This window comes from Neovison vison, chromosome 6 (assembly GCF_020171115.1).
Source record: "Neovison vison isolate M4711 chromosome 6, ASM_NN_V1, whole genome shotgun sequence".
In the NCBI taxonomy this organism is placed as follows: Eukaryota; Metazoa; Chordata; class Mammalia; order Carnivora; family Mustelidae; genus Neogale; species Neogale vison.
This window is the reverse complement of record NC_058096.1, coordinates 216,811,613-216,828,572: the sequence shown is the minus strand read 5'-3', so window position 1 is coordinate 216,828,572 and position 16,960 is coordinate 216,811,613. Positions and strand designations below refer to the sequence as shown.

General features: G+C 53.8%; 1 protein-coding gene and 1 long non-coding RNA gene across 2 annotated transcripts; one reads left to right on the top strand and one right to left on the bottom strand.

Annotated features, from left to right (window-relative positions):
* Nucleotides 1–1,068: 1,068 nt before the first annotated feature.
* Nucleotides 1,069–4,600, bottom strand: S1PR5 (sphingosine-1-phosphate receptor 5). Its single transcript, XM_044254218.1, has 2 exons — nucleotides 4,447–4,600; nucleotides 1,069–3,140 (listed from the first exon to the last, which is right to left on the bottom strand). The coding sequence occupies exon 2, from the start codon at nucleotides 3,120–3,122 to the stop codon at nucleotides 1,935–1,937; it is 1,188 nt and encodes a 395-aa protein (XP_044110153.1). The 5' UTR covers nucleotides 3,123–3,140; nucleotides 4,447–4,600; the 3' UTR covers nucleotides 1,069–1,934.
* Nucleotides 4,601–4,884: 284 nt separating this feature from the next.
* On the top strand, nucleotides 4,885–15,548 carry LOC122909731. Its single transcript, XR_006385176.1, has 3 exons — nucleotides 4,885–4,952; nucleotides 9,160–9,403; nucleotides 15,283–15,548. It is a non-coding gene; the product is annotated as an uncharacterized LOC122909731 (long non-coding RNA).
* The last annotated feature ends 1,412 nt before the right edge of the window (nucleotides 15,549–16,960 follow it).

The window sequence follows — 16,960 nt, the reverse complement described above, 5'->3', positions numbered from 1 at the left end:
TCGCACTAGATAAGGTTGGTGTGCTCATCTTGGACTTCCAAACCCCAGAACCGTAAGAAGTAAGTCTCTGCTGTTTCAACTGCTCAGGTAATGGTGTCTGTTATGACAGCCTGAGCCAACAAAGAGGGTAAGACAGTACAAAATCTGTGGGTGTGCAACAGTTTCCAAGATATACTAGTAAGTGAAAAAGCAAGATGCAAAGCAGTGCTAAAATTGTATATAAAAAAAGAGAGAAGTGTTTACCTGTCAGCTCATTTATCCGCAGAATAGCTCTGGAAATTTCCAAGGATTCCCCACGGCCACCGCGTCCTACAAGGGGAACTGGTGCTTTTCAAATTGTGTAAAATGTGAACAAGAGACTAAATCCCTTTACCATCATCCTATCAAACAACCAAACAATGGAGTGAGCTTCAGGTTCCCTTAGATAATAAAGGAGGCTGGGGTCAGGGGCACCAGACCCAGTGGGAAATTAGATCTAGTCCTGGGAGCGTCCCAGTTTCAGTATGTTTGTGTTCCAGGAAATAGGTTGGTTTCCCGTGTATATGGCCCGCAGGGACTACCTGAGCGTGGCCAGTGGACACTCGGGCCCCCAGGGTGAGTCCGTGGCCCCCTTTGCAGCTGCCTGCAGTTACACGGGTCTCCCGGCAAGTGGCGCGCGGCAGTTTGAGCCCAAAGCCCCCTGCCCCTCCCCCGGGCCGCAGTGTGGCACTGGGGTCAGGAATGCGTCTAGGGACAGCTGGTACCCAGAGCCAGCATGCCTGGAGCCTTTTATGGGCACAAACAGGCCCCTGGTATCGCCCCCAGACAAGAATGCAGACCACTCAGGGAGGGAGCGTCTGCCCTTGCCATGCCCCTCTGAAGGAGCCAGACACTAGTCTAGGCCTGCACCCCTTAGGGCCTGGGAGCCTGGCAGTCTGGGCTAGTAGCCTGGCTCCCACACTGGGCCAGGTACTCACTGCTCATCTGTCAAGAGGAAAGCTGCCTTTCAAAGTTGCAGTAAGGGTGAAGAAAAGGTGTGTCCTGGGCCTGCCACTGTGGGGACGCCTGGCCCTGCACAGTAAGCTGTAATTGTTCTTATTATTTTATTAGGTTTTTGATTTTTTATGATATGACACCACACTCAAAGAAATCTTGTTTCAGATAGGAACTGGCTGTCTTCCACAGTCAAATTTTAGTTTAGGGTGCCGTGTCTTTAACATTCCCTCCTCTAAACAGGATTCTTTTCTTTCTCTCATGCCTACACTCAATTCCTCAGTAATTCTGTCCTCATAGCCTGAGCCCCTATCGTTGCTCCTCTGGGCCAGTGCAGGCACTTTCACCTTGTTCTAGCTTCGAACTTCCCCCCTACAGAGATCTGTGAGCATCTCAAGCAAACCAAGTCCAACGTCTGCCTCCCACTTCACTCAGAGTAAAAGCAAAGTCCTCCACGGAGCCCACAAGGCTCTGCCCCATCATATTCCTGCCTTTGTTTCCTCCCACCACCCTCCTCCGTTGTTGCTCCAGCCACGAGGAGATCTTTGCTTTTTTGAGAAGGCACAGGCATGTTCTGGCCTCAGGACCTTTGCACTGCCGTTCTCTCACCCTGCAACGCTCTTCTTTCAAGTGTTCCCAGGGCAATGACGGCTCAGCTTACAGTATATGTCACACTTCTGCAGTGGAGCATCCCCTGACCACCATGGAAGGCATCAGCTGCAATTACCTCCATGATTTCTTCTCTGTTACTGCCTGTGTTCCCCATCAGGATGTCAATGCCACGAGGGCCGTGATTTTTGTCTGTTTCACTTACTGCTCCGAGGTTTAGCGTAAATAAAACACGTTTCCCTTTGTCTCTTCTGCCGCCACCATCTTCAGCTGCTTTTCCTACCAATTTCTGATTTAAAAAGAAAAAGTCTGCCAAATGGCCCTTAGGGAGGGTAACGGCTGGTCAAAAGGCATCAGTCGGCGGCCGGTGCGGGTACCAGGGTCCGGGCGGCTATGGGCGCCCCAGGGCCGCCAGCGGAGACGCTCGTGTCCAGCCCGTCCCGCTGCGGGGACGAGCGCTCGGAGCGGCTGGAGCTGCCATCCAAGCCAGGGGGCAGCCAGCGGTTCAGGCCTTCCGAAGCCCCAGCGGGGCTCCCGGAGCCCTGGGAGGCGTCCTGCCCTCTGTGGCAGGGGCGGCGGCCGCAGCAGACCAGGCGCAGGAGAGCGAAGCGCAGGTCGCGGTTGGTGAGCGTGTAAATGATGGGGTTCAGGAGCGAGTTGGCCATGGCCAGGCCCAGGAAGGGGTCGGCCTGCAAGAGCACCGGGCAGGCGCGCGCGGGGCACGCCACGTCGAGCAAGAGCAGTAGGAAGAGGGGGCCCCAGCACGCCACGAAGGCCAGGAGCACCACGGTGAGCGTGCGCAAGAGCGCCAGCGAGCGCGGCGTGCGGCGTGCGCGGCCCGGGGCGCCCCCGGGGCGTCCCCGCAGGCGCCGCGCGTTGGCGCGCACCTGGCAGTAGATGTGCGCGTAGAGCGCGCAGATGGCAGCCAGGATGCCGAGGAAGGCGAGCACGCAGAAGAGCACGTAGGCCTTGGCGTAGAGCGGCAGGACGGTGGAGCAGGTGTCCAGGCGGCCCAGACAATTCCAGCCGAGCGCCGGCAGCAGTCCGAGCAGCAGTGACACGCCCCAGGCGGCGGCCGCCATGGCCAGCGAGCGGCCCCGACGCGCGGCGGGCGCGGGTCCTCGGCGGGCCATGGTGAGGCGGCGCTCGAGCGCGATGGCCAGGAGGCTCAGCACGGACGCGGCGAGCGCCACGAAGACGCCACCTTCACGGGCGAACCAGAGCGCGGGCGACAGGCGCAGCGTGAGGGGCCCCGACAGCAGGATGTTGGCGGCATAAGCCGCGCCCGCCAGCAGGTCGGACAGCGTCAGGCTGCCCAGGAGCAGGAACATGGGCGCGTGGAAGCGCGGGTGGCGCCCCAGCACGAACAGCACCGCCAAGTTCTCGAGCACGATGAGGGCGCACACCGCCAGGCACACGACGGCGTCGGCACGCAGCCCCGCGCCCGGCTGGTAGCGCGCGCCGCGAAGCTTGCCCGTGTAGTTGTAATGCAAGACGATGACCTCGCTCACCGGCGCCGGCCGCAGCAGCCCCGACTCCATGGGCCGCTTGCCCCGAGGCTGCGGAGAGGTAAGGGACAGCGTGAGGCCTGGGGAGGTAGGTGGGCACGGTAGGGGCTCGCAGTGTTGGGGAAGGTGGCCCTGCCCACCACTCCACACTGACGGGGAGGGGAGGTGCTCAATGGGAGTTAGGGATGGTAAGGAGGTGGCCACGGAGAGGGGCAGACACAAAGACACGCCAATAATATCAGGAGGGGACACAGCGACAGAGTTCCACAGGAAAGGGACACTAGTAAGTCACACATAATCAGGGATATCCAGGGGCAGATTCAATCATAAGCAGACAGGGACGCACACACGAATACAGTGACACGGCAAGTCCTTGACAAGGACTTGTACTCACAGTCACACCCCACGGGGGAAACAAGAAAATATATTCACACAGGAGCGGAGCAACATAGCCAGAGTCACACAGGGACCCAAATTCAGCCACAGAGAGGGTCTCACCCACTCGTTCAGGCCACAATTTCACAGCCTCACCCTCAGCCAGCCCGGGAACCCGGAACCTCACAGTCTATGTGAGAAAGTTGTCTGTCCTCCCATTTTAGAGAGGCAGAGCCTGAGGGCAGCAGACAGGATCCAGATGGCTTTTGCAGAGGGGTGCACGTGTCTTTACAGTGTAATAATACTTCCTGCCCCAAACTTCACCCTCTAATCCCCTCACAGGTCTCAGTCACAGTTTTCAGACTGGAAACCGTTAACTCAAAAGTTCCTCGAATAAGAAGGGGACACGAAGGTTTTCATGTTTCAACACAAATACAGCTCCTCAGAAATGCTCAGACAGTCAAGCAAGTCCCACTTAATGGATGAGAAAATCGAGGCTGGGAAGGGGAACGGACTTATTTGCACAGGGCAGGAAAAAATGCACCCTGGCTGGCATCGGTTGCCCTCGGGGAACCTGGCGCGAATACAGACCCAGGGAGTCACGGACTCAGCCGCGGGGAGGGAGGCATCAGATCCGTGCGGACGCGGGTGACGCTCTGATGCGGACACAGAGCCAGAGGCTCACAGCCTCGGCATCTCCCCCCTCGCCTCGGAGTCCTTGGAAACAGGACTGAAGTAGCGAAACTTGCAGTGTGGCCAGGAGAAGGAGAGGGCGAGGCCAGAGGAGTCCAGGCGCCCCTTTTCCTATCCCTGGCCCCGGCATCCAGCCCGGGAGTCTCCGCCTTCCCTCCCACCCCTGCCACCCGCTTCCCCTGAGGTTTCCGGGGAGATACAAACAGGGGGACCGGGGGAGCGGTCAGGGCAATCCCCTGCGGGCCGGACTGAGCCCCGCGCCCCTGGAGACCGAGCGCAGTACACTCACCCCGCGCCCTGGTCGTGCGCCGGCGGCAGTTGCTCTGCCCGGAGCAGAGTGAGCGGACGCGGCTCCGGGGGCGGGACCGGAGCTGGCAGGCGAGGGGGAGGGCCCACGACGCGGACCTCTGGCGGTCGCCAGCGGTGGCCCCCTCCCCTTGGGGCCCGGGCACCCAGCCCATGGCTGCCAGCCTGTGCCACCCGCCGCGGCACCGGAGCGCGCCCCGTCGGCGACTGGCACCGGCGAGCCCTTGGCTACCCCCTCCGGGCCTGAACTGCTCCCAGGGACCGCTCCGTCGCGGTGGGAGGACCCGGAGAAGCGGGAAGGGGAGGTTCTCAGCAGGGGCGGTCGTAGCCTGAGCCTCTTCCTGTCCCCCAGCAGAGGGGTCCCGTCTGTGCTATGGGGCCTGGACACTGGTCCCTGCCTACTTCCCGCCTACCTTGCAGCTGAGACTCCGGGATGCACCCCGAGAACGCCCGGTCACGCTCCGTGGGCGACGGACCCCAGGCGCGCAGGTTAGGAGGGGTCTTCAGCAAGGCGACAATAGCCTCAGTCCCTGGACCCCAGCAGTCACCTTCGGGTGGCTCCGGGCCGCTGGGCCTTCTCCATCCCTCCTCCCCCGCTCCCACACCTGGCTTAGAGGGAGTTGGGGAGGAGCAGGAGAAGGCAGGATTTTGGTGGGAACCTCCTTCTCCCCAAATGAGGAAGTTCTGGCTCCCCCACACCTGGTCTCTGCTACCCTTACTGCTCCCAACGATGCGATTTACTCATTTAACATGTTTCTGGGCTGTGTCCCCACCAGAAGGTCAGCCCCCACAGAGGCAGGGCCTCCCCTGCAGGGGCACAGCCCAGGCCCAGTTAAGTTATCTGCTGAGTGAGTGAATGAATGAATGAGTGTGCTACGCTTCTATGTGTCTTTCTCATTCATCAGATCTGGGGTCTGTCTCTCTTTCTCCTGGTCTCTCTCGCGTCTCTCTCAGTGTCGGCTGTCTTCGTCTATGTCGCTCTCCCACGCCTCTCCCAGGCTTCCGCTTCTCCACCGGGCCAGTCCCAGCTGGCCCCACACCCCCACTCCCAGTTCCCAGGAGTTTCCTGGCCAGGCAGGCGCGGCTCCCCCACCCTCAGACCAGAGGCTCTAGCCGGGATGGGGGGACTGGGATTGGTGGCTGCCCTTTGACTCAGCCATGAGGGGAGGATTGGGGGGTGTCGTCCCCCCCTCCCCCTGGTGATGGATGGAGAGGGGCACCCAGGCCTGGTCATAGCCTCATGTAGCCCCTTGGGGATCCCTGAGGCTTCTACCCGCACTGTTCCTTGGGGAGACAGAAAGGTTCCCGCTTGCTCCAACCAAAGACACACCCAGGGCAAGTGCAGCCAGTGGGGCCGAGGTGGGGGGACAGGGAACACCTGGGTGGGGGTGCCCCACAACCTGGCCTTCCAAGCCAGCAGAGATGAGCCCTGGAGATTCCCCATCTGCAGTGGGACCAGCCAGATGCTGGATAAGTGACCCCCTTCTGTGAAAGGGAAGCCGCACCCTTCCTGGGAAGGTGGCCTCCTCATACCTCCCTGGGCTTTACCTGTCCTGGGCCCTCCCACCGCCACCACCCACCGCCCACCCCCAGCGCCCCTTTTCTGTAGACTAGGACCCTGCCCTCTCCAGCTCTGTGCCTCCACCCCTCTCCACCATTCCACACCTGTGGCCACAGTTCTTATTACCCAGATAAGGTCGGGCGCCTGGGTGGCTCGGTGGGTTGGGCCGCTGCCTTCGGCTCGGGTCATGAGCTCAGGTCCTGGGATCGAGTCCTGCATCGGGCTTTCTGTTCAGCGGGGAGCCTGCTTCCTCCTCTCTCTCTCTGCCTGCCTCTCTGTCTACTTGTGATCTCTCTCTGTCAAATAAATAAAATCTTAAAAAAAAAATACCCAGATCAGGTCCCTCTCCTGCTCTAAATTCTCCCATGGCTTCCAAGGTGACTCAAAGTAACTGCCACAGTGCTCATCACTGTCCACATGGCCCCGCTCTGTGTCTCCTTACTTACTTCACTGCTGTCCCTGCCTCCAGCCACCCTCTGCCCTCCTGCCCCGCTGGCCTCCGACCGATTCCTCACACAATTCAGGACCCTTGCTCTTGGAGATAAGTCACCCTTTCCCCCAACACTTCCCAGCTGGTCACCTCCTCAGAGAGGCCTTCCTTGATCTCTCCCCATCCTCCCCAGTCTCACATGGTATTTGGCACCATGTGAAACTACCTTATTTATTTTTTGACAGGGCCCGTGGTGTGTCTGTGCCCTAACCCACAGGTCCGGGAAGGCAGAAACCCTGTCTGTCCCTCTGGCCCGATGTCATCTAAATAGAAAGGGTTCAGAGTCTGGCGCCAGGCTCAGCTACTCCATAGTCTAGGACCATGGGCAAATGAGCCTCAGTGGCCTCATCTGTAGAATGGACTTAATAACAGTGTCCTCTCTGAGGGATACTAAAGAGGAAAGGTATGATTAGAACAGAACCAGATGCGGCGCCTGGATGGCTCAGTGGGTTAAGCCTCTGCCTTCAGCTCAGGTCATGATCCCAGGGTCCTGGGATCGAGCCCTGCATCGGGCTCTCTGCTTGGCTGGGATCCTGCTTCCTCCCCTCTCTCTCTCTGTCTGCCTCTCTGCCTACTTGTGATCTTTCTCTGTGTCAAATAAATAAATAAAATCTTAAAAAAAAAAAAAACAGAACCAGAATTAAAAAAAAAAAAGCAGAAACAAAAAACAGAGCCAGGACATGCAGTGAGAGCTCCATAAATGGTGGGTACTCTGGGTCAGCACTGTGTCCCTGAGGAGGAATTAGGAGGGGCCTCAGCTCAGGCCTCATGGGCCTTAAGCAGCCCCCACCCATCCTTCCCACCCCCCCCACAGCCCCAGCCCCAGTCAAGCCTGGTCTCTTCCCCAGGGAATGGCAGCTCATGCCACAGCCCGTGCAGCTGATGCGTGTCTGGGCGGGCACCCACCGAGCAGGTTCTGCTCCCAGCGCCCTCCCACGGAGGCTGCCCCTCCCGGTCAGCACCCACTCAGCACCAGCGAGAGGACAAAATGCCCAGCACTGTGGTCTCAAACCCCCACCCGCCTCGAGGGTTGCAGGGCCACAGCTTGGGTGGGGGGATGTTCCATTTCGCCCTCTCCACCCCATTTGCACGGATCAATCTTGAACCCTGAATGTCGTAGGCAGGGAGGAGCAAACTGACAACTCTCCCCCGGGCCCTCCTGCCCTGGCCAGAGACCAGAGCAATCATGGTTTGGGGGGGGGGCTCTTAAACTGGAGGCCCAAGGACCCCAGGCCAGTTCGCTTAGCTCAGAGGCCTCCCATTCAAACAACCGGCAGACCTGCCCGGAAACACTGTGCTTTAGCTGGTAAATCTGTTGCTTGCAGGGGTGCAGGCTAACAACTCGGGGACTATTTATATGCCAGTGTTGAACCAGCAAGTACATAGGGTCCGTACCGACGGCCAGATTTGGGCTGGTGCAGAAGGAAGCTGCGAATGAGCAAGGTGGGTGCGCCTGGCTGGCTCAGGCGGTGGAGCGTACCTGCTCTTGATCTCAGGGTTGTCGGTTTGAGCCCCACCTTGGGTGTAGACATTACTTAAAAATAAAATCTAGAAAGAAAGAAGGAAGGAAGGAAGGAAGGAAAATGGTGCTGGACTGTGGTTGGCAGTATGGTGTATTCATTTTATTTTATTTTTTTAAAAGCTTTTGTTTACTTATTTGATGAGAGACGCAGCGAACAGCGAGAGAGGGAACACAAGCCACGGGGGTGGGAGAGGGAGAAGCAGGCCTCCTGCCGTGCAGGAAGCCCGATGTGGGACTCATCCAGAAGCCCCTATCATGACCTGAGCCAAAGGCAGACGCTTAACGACTGTGCCACCCAGGGGCCCTGATGTATTTATTTTAATAGGCACAAGGGGCGCCTGGGTGGCTCAGTTAGTTAAGTGTCTGTCTTTGGCTCAGGTCTTGATACGGGGTTCTTGGGATCGAGCAACAGAGCATGCTCCTTGCTCAGCAGGGAGCCTGCTTCTCTCTCTCTCTCTGGCTCCCCTCCTCATACTCTCTGTCTCTCTCTGACAGATAAATAAATAAAATCTTTTAAAAAGATAGATATGAAAATAAATATAAGTGTGTGTATACATGGGTTAGTAAACACACACATATTTCCCGGCACTGTCTGCTGAAGGTTTGGAAGCATTGATACCCCAGGAAAAAATGAATACACTCAGCCCCCAGGTCTTTTTTTTTTTTTTTTAAGATTTTATTTATTTTACAGAGAGAGAGAGAGAGAACAAGCAGGGAGAGCAGCAGATGGAGAGGGAGAAGCAGACTCCCCGCTGAGCTGGGAGCCGGATATAGGGCTCCATCCTAGCACTCTGGGATCAGGGCCCCAGTGCAAGGGAGACACGTAATGACTGAGCCACCCAGGCGCCTCAGCCTCCAGCTCTTGCTCTCTAAATACCATTTCCCGGGGCGCCTGGGTGGCTCAGTGGGTTAAAGCCTCTGCCTTTGGCTCAGGTCATGATCCCAGAGTCCTGGGATCAAGCCCCACATCGGGCTCTCTGCTCGGTGGGGAGCCTACCCCCCCCACCTGCCTCTCTGCCTGCCTGTGATCTCTGTCAATCAAATAAATAATTAATAAATAAATAAAATTGTTAAAAAACAGTTTTAAAAAATTAATAAAAATAAATACCATTTTCCAATACAGGGACCCAGGGCTGGAGAAATGGCTGATTCTAGGGCTAGAGCTGAGAAAATACCACACCCGTCTGGAGACACTTCCAGCGGCAGAAAGTACTTAAAACAAGCTGGAAGGGCGCGGAAGCCAACCTCAAAGAACTCTCCTTGGCCACAGCTGGAACAATTCGAGAACAAAGTGAATAACCATAGTATTGGATTATGATCCCAACGATGAAATAAAGTCCACAGGAGTCAGTACTGATTAAAAATACGTGAGTAAATCCATTTAAAAATGGAGGAGAAGGGCTCCTGGGTGGCTCCGTCGGTTAACCCTCTGCCTTCGGCTCAGGTCATGATCTCAGGGTCCTGGGATCGAGTCCCGCATCGGGCTCTCTGCTCAGCAGGGAGCCTGCTTCCTCCTCTCTCTGCCTGCCTCTCTGCCTACTTGTGATCTCTCTCTGTCAAATAAATAAATAAAATCTTAAAAAAAAAAAGAAAAAGAAAAAGAAAAGGCTGCACGCTGTTTGACTGCAGCTCTAGAATATTCTGGAAGAGCCAAAAGGGTGGAGACAGCAGAAGGCGCAGGGGTTGGCAGGGGTTACGGGGTGGAGAAGGTTGCCTAGGTGGGGTGCATTGGATTTTTGTGGCAGTGGGGGTGGGTACGTGTCGTTTTACGCTGGTCCAGACCCAGAGAATGGAACAGCCCAAGAGTGAAGCCTAATGTCAGCTGTGGACTCTGGGTGACAATGACGTGTCACGGTAGGTTCACTAGTTCTACATGCCGTGGGACTGTGACGTGGCATGTTCACTGTGGGGGAAGTTGTGGGGGCATCAGGGTGTATATGGGGGGACTCAGGACTTTGCACTGAATTTCAGAGCTCTGAAAAATAAGTTTATTAAGTTTTCAAAACACCTCTGCCATTTCAACTGGACAGATGCTCCAGGGCCATGCCCTCTGGTGGCTTTGGAAGTACGGATTGCCAGCCTGACGGAAGATGTTTGAGTTTGGGACACCTGACTGAGATGCCAGGGACAAGGACTTGGGGGCAGACCGATGGCAGGGCCATTTTCAGGTTCCAGAACCTCTCTGCACTTCAATCTCCTCCCCTGAGCATAGGGACACACACTGCCTTCTCCCTGCCCCATTAGGGCCTCACCTTCTGGTGGTGGGATCAAAAAACCCATAGACAAGGTAGTAAGTGGATTCCACATAGTGATGTGCACTATTAACCAATTAGATATCATGGTGGCATAGGAGAGTGACTGGGGACCATTTCAGATCCAGAGAGCCGGGCATCCCTCCTTGAGGAGGTAAAGTGAGCTGAGGTCAGCAGAAAGGGGGTTCCTAGCAGAGGAATCATCATGAGCAAAGGCCTAGCATACTCCTTTTATTTTTTATTTCTTAAAAAGATTATTTGTTTATTTATTTGACAGATTACAAGTAGGCTGAGAGGCAGGCAGAGAGAGAGAAGGAGGAAGCAGGTTCCCTGCTGAGCAGAGAGCCCGATGCGGGGCTCGATCCCAGGACCCTGAGATCATGACCTGAGCCGAAGGCAGAGGCTTAACCCACTGAGCCACCCAAGTGCCCCACTCCTTTTATTTTTTAAAAATGAGGTGACATTCACATAACATAAAATGAACCATTTTAAAGGAACAGTCCACTGCCTTTGAGCACATTCACAAGGGTATGCAAGCACCACCTCTGTCTAGTTTAAACAATCAAAAAAAAATTTCATCACCGCAGAAGGAAACCACACCCATTAAGAAGCCATTCCTCCTTGCCCCCTCCCGGGATACTTCATGTAAATGGAATCATGCGATCTGTGGCCTTTTTTATCGGACTTCTTTCACTTGGCATCCTGTTTTTTGGGGTCCTTCCAGCTGTTGAAGGCACCAGGAGTCCATTTCTTTTTATGGCTCAATAGTATTTTATTGCATTTGTGGACTTCTTAAAGGTTCTAAAAGCCTCCTAGAAGAGACTTCCGGTTGGCCGGGAAAGGGCGGAGAAGGCAGCCTTGTGCTGGGGCATCACCTTGTCTCCAGATGCTGGGCAGGTCTTGGGCAGTCAGACGACTCTCTCTCCTCACCTGTTCACCCCAGGCCTGGCCTGCTGGCCAGGGGGAGAAGCTGACCTCATCCTCCCTCGCCTGCATCCCCAGTTACAGCTCGGGTTAAACTCAGGCCAAGACTTCAAAATCTGTTGACGTGGGTGGGGGTCAAGTCCTCGGGGAGACAGGAGGAATCCGGCCCTGTTCTTTCCCCCAGGCCACCCCTCGAGGTACCCTCCTCCCACTCTCTCACTTCCCAAGCCCTAGGCTTGGCAACTGGGAGTCAGCACCTCCCCTCTCTTGCGGCCTCACACTTAGACATTCATTTCACAGACAAGGTGGAAGGGAAGGAGAAAGAACAGCTGGGCAGAAGCAGTCGATCAGCACAGGCAAAGGCCTGGAGACCACAAAGAATGGGTGTGCAAAAGAAAAGGAAATGAGGTCAGTTGGTGGGAGCTTGGCTTAGGGGAGAGGAAAGAAGAGAGGGTGGGGGTGGCTTGGGGGTGGGGGTAAGGGTCAGGTCCAGCGGGGCCTGAAATGCCAAGCCTCTGCCGTCTGACCACCACCTCCCTAGATGACGGGCCAAACCTCTCTGATCTCAGTCCCCCCCCTTGGTAAACCGGGGTCTTTCACACAGTGGTCTTGTGAACACGGATGCAGTCATGGGGGCCGTGTTGACACCTCTCCCGACAGCAAACCATGCTATAAATGTCAGCATGTTTTAACGGCTTTACTGAGACACGATTCGCCTACCATACAATTCACCCACTTAAAGTGTGATTTTGGATTTCACTGGTTCTTGGTGGATTCGCAGAGCGTGTTCCCAGTCCCCACATCCAATTGTAGAACCCTGCATCACTCCCAAAGGGAGCTCCGGACCCCCTGGCTATCACCCTCATTTCTCCCCTCCTTGCCGTCCCCCTGCAAACCACGAATGTACTTTCCTGTTTCTGTGGATTTGTCTGTTCTTGACATTTCCTACGAATGGAATCATGTGATGCTTTGTATCTGGCTGGCTTCTTTCACTCAGCTGAGTGTTTTGAAGACTCAGCCATGTCGCAGCATGAATCTGAACGTCATTCCTTTTTATGGCTGGATAAGATGTCAGGGTATGGATTTGCCACGTTTCATTTTTCCACTCATCAGCTCGTGGGCATTTGGGTTGCTTCTCCTTTTTTGGCTAGCTAGGAAAATGCTGCTATGAACCTTCACGTGGAGGCTTTTTGTGCGGATATCTATTTTTGTCTCCATGGGGTATATTCCTAAGAGTGGAATTGCTGGGTCAGAGGGTAACTCTTTAACGTTTTGAGGAACTGCCAGACTTTTCCAGATCAACTGTGCCATTTTGCATTCCCAGCTGCAACATACATAGGTTCAGACTTCCCCACATCCTTGCTTATGCCTGTTGTCCGTCCTTTATTATTATTATTTTAAGATTTTATTTATTTGTCAGAAAGAGAGAGCACACAAGCAGGCAGAGAGGCAGGCAGAGGCAGAGAGAGAGGCAGGCTCCCCGCCAAGCAAGGAGCCCAATGCGGGACTCAATCCCAGGACCCCAGGATCATGACCCGAGCCGAAGGCAGCGGCCTAACCCACTGAGCCACCAAGGCGTCCCATCCGTCCTTTATTATGACAGCCATCTGAATCAGGGCGAAGTGACATCCAGTTGTGGTTTTGATAGTTACTACTTTTTGCTACTGTTTTTTGTTGTTGTTGTTGTTGTTGTTGTTTAAGATTTTATTTATTTATCCGACAGACAGAGATTACAAGTAGGCAGAGAGGCAGGCAGAGAGAGAGGAAGGGAAGCAGGCTCCCTGCTGAGGATCCCAGGACCCCGGGATCATGACCCAAGCTGAAGGCAGAGGCTTTAACCCACTGAGCCACCCAGGCACCCCTTGTTTTGTTTTTTTTTTGCTACTGTTTTTTTTTTTTAAGATTTTATTTTTCTGTCAGAGAGAGTGAGCACAGGCAGAGGCAGAGGGAGAAGCAGGCTCCCCACTGAGCAAGGAGCCCGATGTGGGACTCGATCCCAGGACGCTGGGATCATGACCTGAGCCGAAGGCAGCCGCTTAACTGAGTCACCCAGGCGCCCCTTTGCTACTGTTTTTAATGATCCACTCTTCACACCATAGTCCATCCTTCCTCCTGTCCTTCTACTCACAGCTCTCCATTACTCCTTGGTGCCCTTTGAAGAAAGTTCAGAGAGTCCTATCCATTGGCGTTGGCTCTCCCCACTGCCACCTCTCCTTCCCCCTGCTTCACCCCGTAACTTAGTTCCTGCCTCTGAATGTGCAAATCTGGCAACTGCTTCTCAAGGTCAGAGAGAGGCAGGCTGTGGGGTCAGGCAGTTGGGGGCTGGAATCCCTGATGATGATCTGATGATCCTGGGTGGATGAATTCACCTCTGTAAGCCTCAGTTTGCTCATCAGTTAAGTGGGAATCAGATTATTCCCTCTCTCATCGGGTTCAATGACTTAGTTTATGTCAACTCCTTTTTAAGGTTTTATTTTTTTAAGTAATCTCTATACCCATCAAGCTCGAACTCACAGCCCTGAGATCAATACTCCAACACTTGGATGCCTGAGTGGCTCAGTTGGTTAAGCAACTGCCTTCCGCTCAGGTCATTATCCCGGATTCCCAGGATCAAGTCCCTTGTAGGGCTCCCTGCTCAGTGGGGAGTCTGCTTCTCCCTCTGACCCTCTCCCCTCTCATGCACACTCTCTCTCATTCCCTCTCTCAAATAAATAAATAAATAAATAAAATCTTTAAAAAAATGTCCCACACTCTACTGCTTAAGCCAACAGACGTCCCTCATGTCAAATCTTTAGTCCAATGTCTTGCATTGAGTAGGGGTTGTATCGATCAAGATTTGCTTAGTTGGCAGTTCCAGAAAAAAACAAAACAAAACGAAATTATGTTCGACTGAAACCCATGTGAGGAAAAAGAAGAAATGAATTGGCTCCTGTAACTGAAAATCTAGGCACCTAGGAGTTGTGTTGACTTCAGGCACAGTTGGATCAAGAAGCTATATAGTGTTTCTGGGAAACTAACTTGCTGCCTCCTGGCTCTACTGGGCTTTCATCTCATCAGGCTTCCGTGGAGTAGTAGAGATCGTGTCTGGCACCATAGATCCGTGACTCCCACTCAGCAGCTACTTGGAAAGAGATACCCAACTGCCCCAAGGTTTCAACAGCAGTCCTTGTACTGCATCATCATTGGTCCAGCTGGAATCACATGACACAACCAAACCAATCGCATGGCCTAGGGGATGGACTGCTCTGATTGGCTGGGTCAGAGAGAGGTCATAACAAATTTGTCAGCACACCTCCATCTGAGCCAATATGAGTCCTCGAGCCCTGGTAGGTTGTGTTTCAGGCATCTGAGATGGGAAGGTGTGAGGCGTCGGAAAGGTCAGGAGTTACATTTGTGGAGTTCCATTGGGGATAGCTGAGTTTGAGGTGCCTCTAGGTCATCACACGGTGCCCCTGAGTCATCAGCTGGGTAGGAGACAGCAGTCACCGGGTGTCTTGGTGGCTGGCATTTTTTTTATTGCTTTTATGGAAAGGTAATTTCATCTCCCTTTGAAGGATACAATTGGAAAGTGTAATTATTATGATGTATAATTTCTCCACCTGGAGATAATTGCCTTTTTTTTTTTTCTCCTTCTTAGAAGTTCTGGCAGCACATCTCAATTCTGCTTTCCAAATGATCACACCGTCCAGAGAATGGAGAGGAAGTGTGCTCTTTTCTTCCTGGGTTTTTTCTGCTGGGCAGTTTCTCCTGCCACTGTCCCACGGGAATCATCTTCAATTCCCATATTGGGACACCTGTTCCTCAATCTTGAGTCTTCGTTTTTTCTTTTTATCTTTCTTTCTTTCTTTTTTTTTTATTTGCTCCCTTGTTTTGGTTGAGTGCATCCTGCAATAACTTTCTAAGAACATAAGAGCACGGGAGATGTCATTTTTTAGTCCCTCTGCGTTTTGAAATGTCTCTGCCTGCTCCTTGCACTTGGTCACTATTTTGGCTGGAAATAGGGGTCTGGGTTCGAAATCCTATTCTGTCAGAATTTTGAGGCTACAGATCCATTGTCTCTTTATTTCCAGTGTCTTTGAATTTGCTGCTTGTGCCACCAGGAATGCACTCCTTTCCTCCTCATCCTTTTGATACCACAATGGCCATTTCAAGGGTAAACCAATAGCTCTGGACGGAAAAACCCAGCCAAGTCCATGACTGCCTTGACTGATTCTGGCCATCAAATGCAGGTGGAAGAGGAGTCACTTCTGTACATCAATCACTTCTGAGCTGAGGCATCGAAAAGCCCACACATGTTTCTCCAGTCTCCCTGGACGTGTTTGTTCCTGCAGCAAAACTTGACTTATGCTGGGGCGCCTGGGTGGCTCAGTGGGTTAAAGCCTCTGCCTTCTGCTCAGGTCATGATCCCAGGGTCCTGGGATCAAGCCCCACATCGGGCTCTGTGCTCAGCAGGGAGCCTGCTTCCCTTCCTCTCTCTCTGCCTGCCTCTCTGCCTACTTGTGACCTCCCTCTCTCTGTCAAATAAATAAAATCTTAAAAAAAAAACAAAACTTAGGGGCACCTGGGTGGTTCAGTGGGTTAAGCCGCTGCCTTCGGCTCAGGTCATAATCTCAGGGTCCTGGGATCGAGTCCCGCATCGCGCTCTCTGCTCAGCAGGGAGCCTGCTTCCTCCTCTCTCTCTCTGCCTGCCTCTCTGCCTACTTGTGATTTCTCTCTGTCAAATAAATAAATAAAATCTTTAAAAAAAAAAAAACAACTTGACTTATGCTAATACAGAGTGCAGCAGGAACATGTCTTCCTCAGAGAGGTCCTCCTGGGTCTTAGTGGCTAAACTAAGATCACTTCCCCCATCACCAGCATGTATTTCCTGACGTGACCCTTACTGCTATCATAACATAATATTGTTATTTGTGTAACAAGTTCAGCATCCATCTCCTGCATCCCCCCACCCAAGACCCGGAGAGGATAGAGTGGTATTTGGTTTACTTACCCAGTGCTGGAGCTTTGAACCCAGACAGAGCCTGGCCCATAGTAGATGTTCAGGATCTATTTGTCGAATTTATTTGCAGCCAATTTTTGAAGATTTTATTTATTTATTTGACACAGACAGAGAGCACAAGCAGGGGGAGCAGCAGGGAGAGGGAGAGGGAGAAGCAGACTCCCCGCCAAGCAAGGAGCCCGATGTGGGACTCGATCCCAGGACCCTGGGGTCATGACCTGAGCTGCAGGCACACACTTAACCTTTGAGCCACCCAGGCTCACTCACTCAACTCTTGATGTCACAGCGGCGTGAGGGGCAGCCCAGGATGGCCTCAAGGAAGCAAGGAAGTTTGACAAGGAGCCGTGACTGACCGTGAAAAAGCGTCTGTGTGTTTCGTTTTCTTCAAGAGCGCGTAATGCATTCTAGCAACTGCTCAGCCCGGGAGGGATGTCCAGGGCATGATGTAGTTCACTGAGGGGCCTGGGAACAGGGGAGAGAGAGGCCCAGAAGCATGCTTGGAATTGCTCAGAGACCCAGGGGGAAATTCATGCAGCGACACCAAGACCGAGATGCAGTCACCAGAAGATAGAGTCCCGCCTTATGGGACTCCGCGCCAAGTGCAGGTTGGCATCTGGGCCCTAACATTAGCATACGGATTCGCTCCTTCGTCTTTACTGGACCATCACCGACATACAACAAACCGCTGGTACTTCCAGTGTCCGGTTCCTCGCGTCCTCTCCAGCCTTCGGGATGGGCAGCCTCCCTCA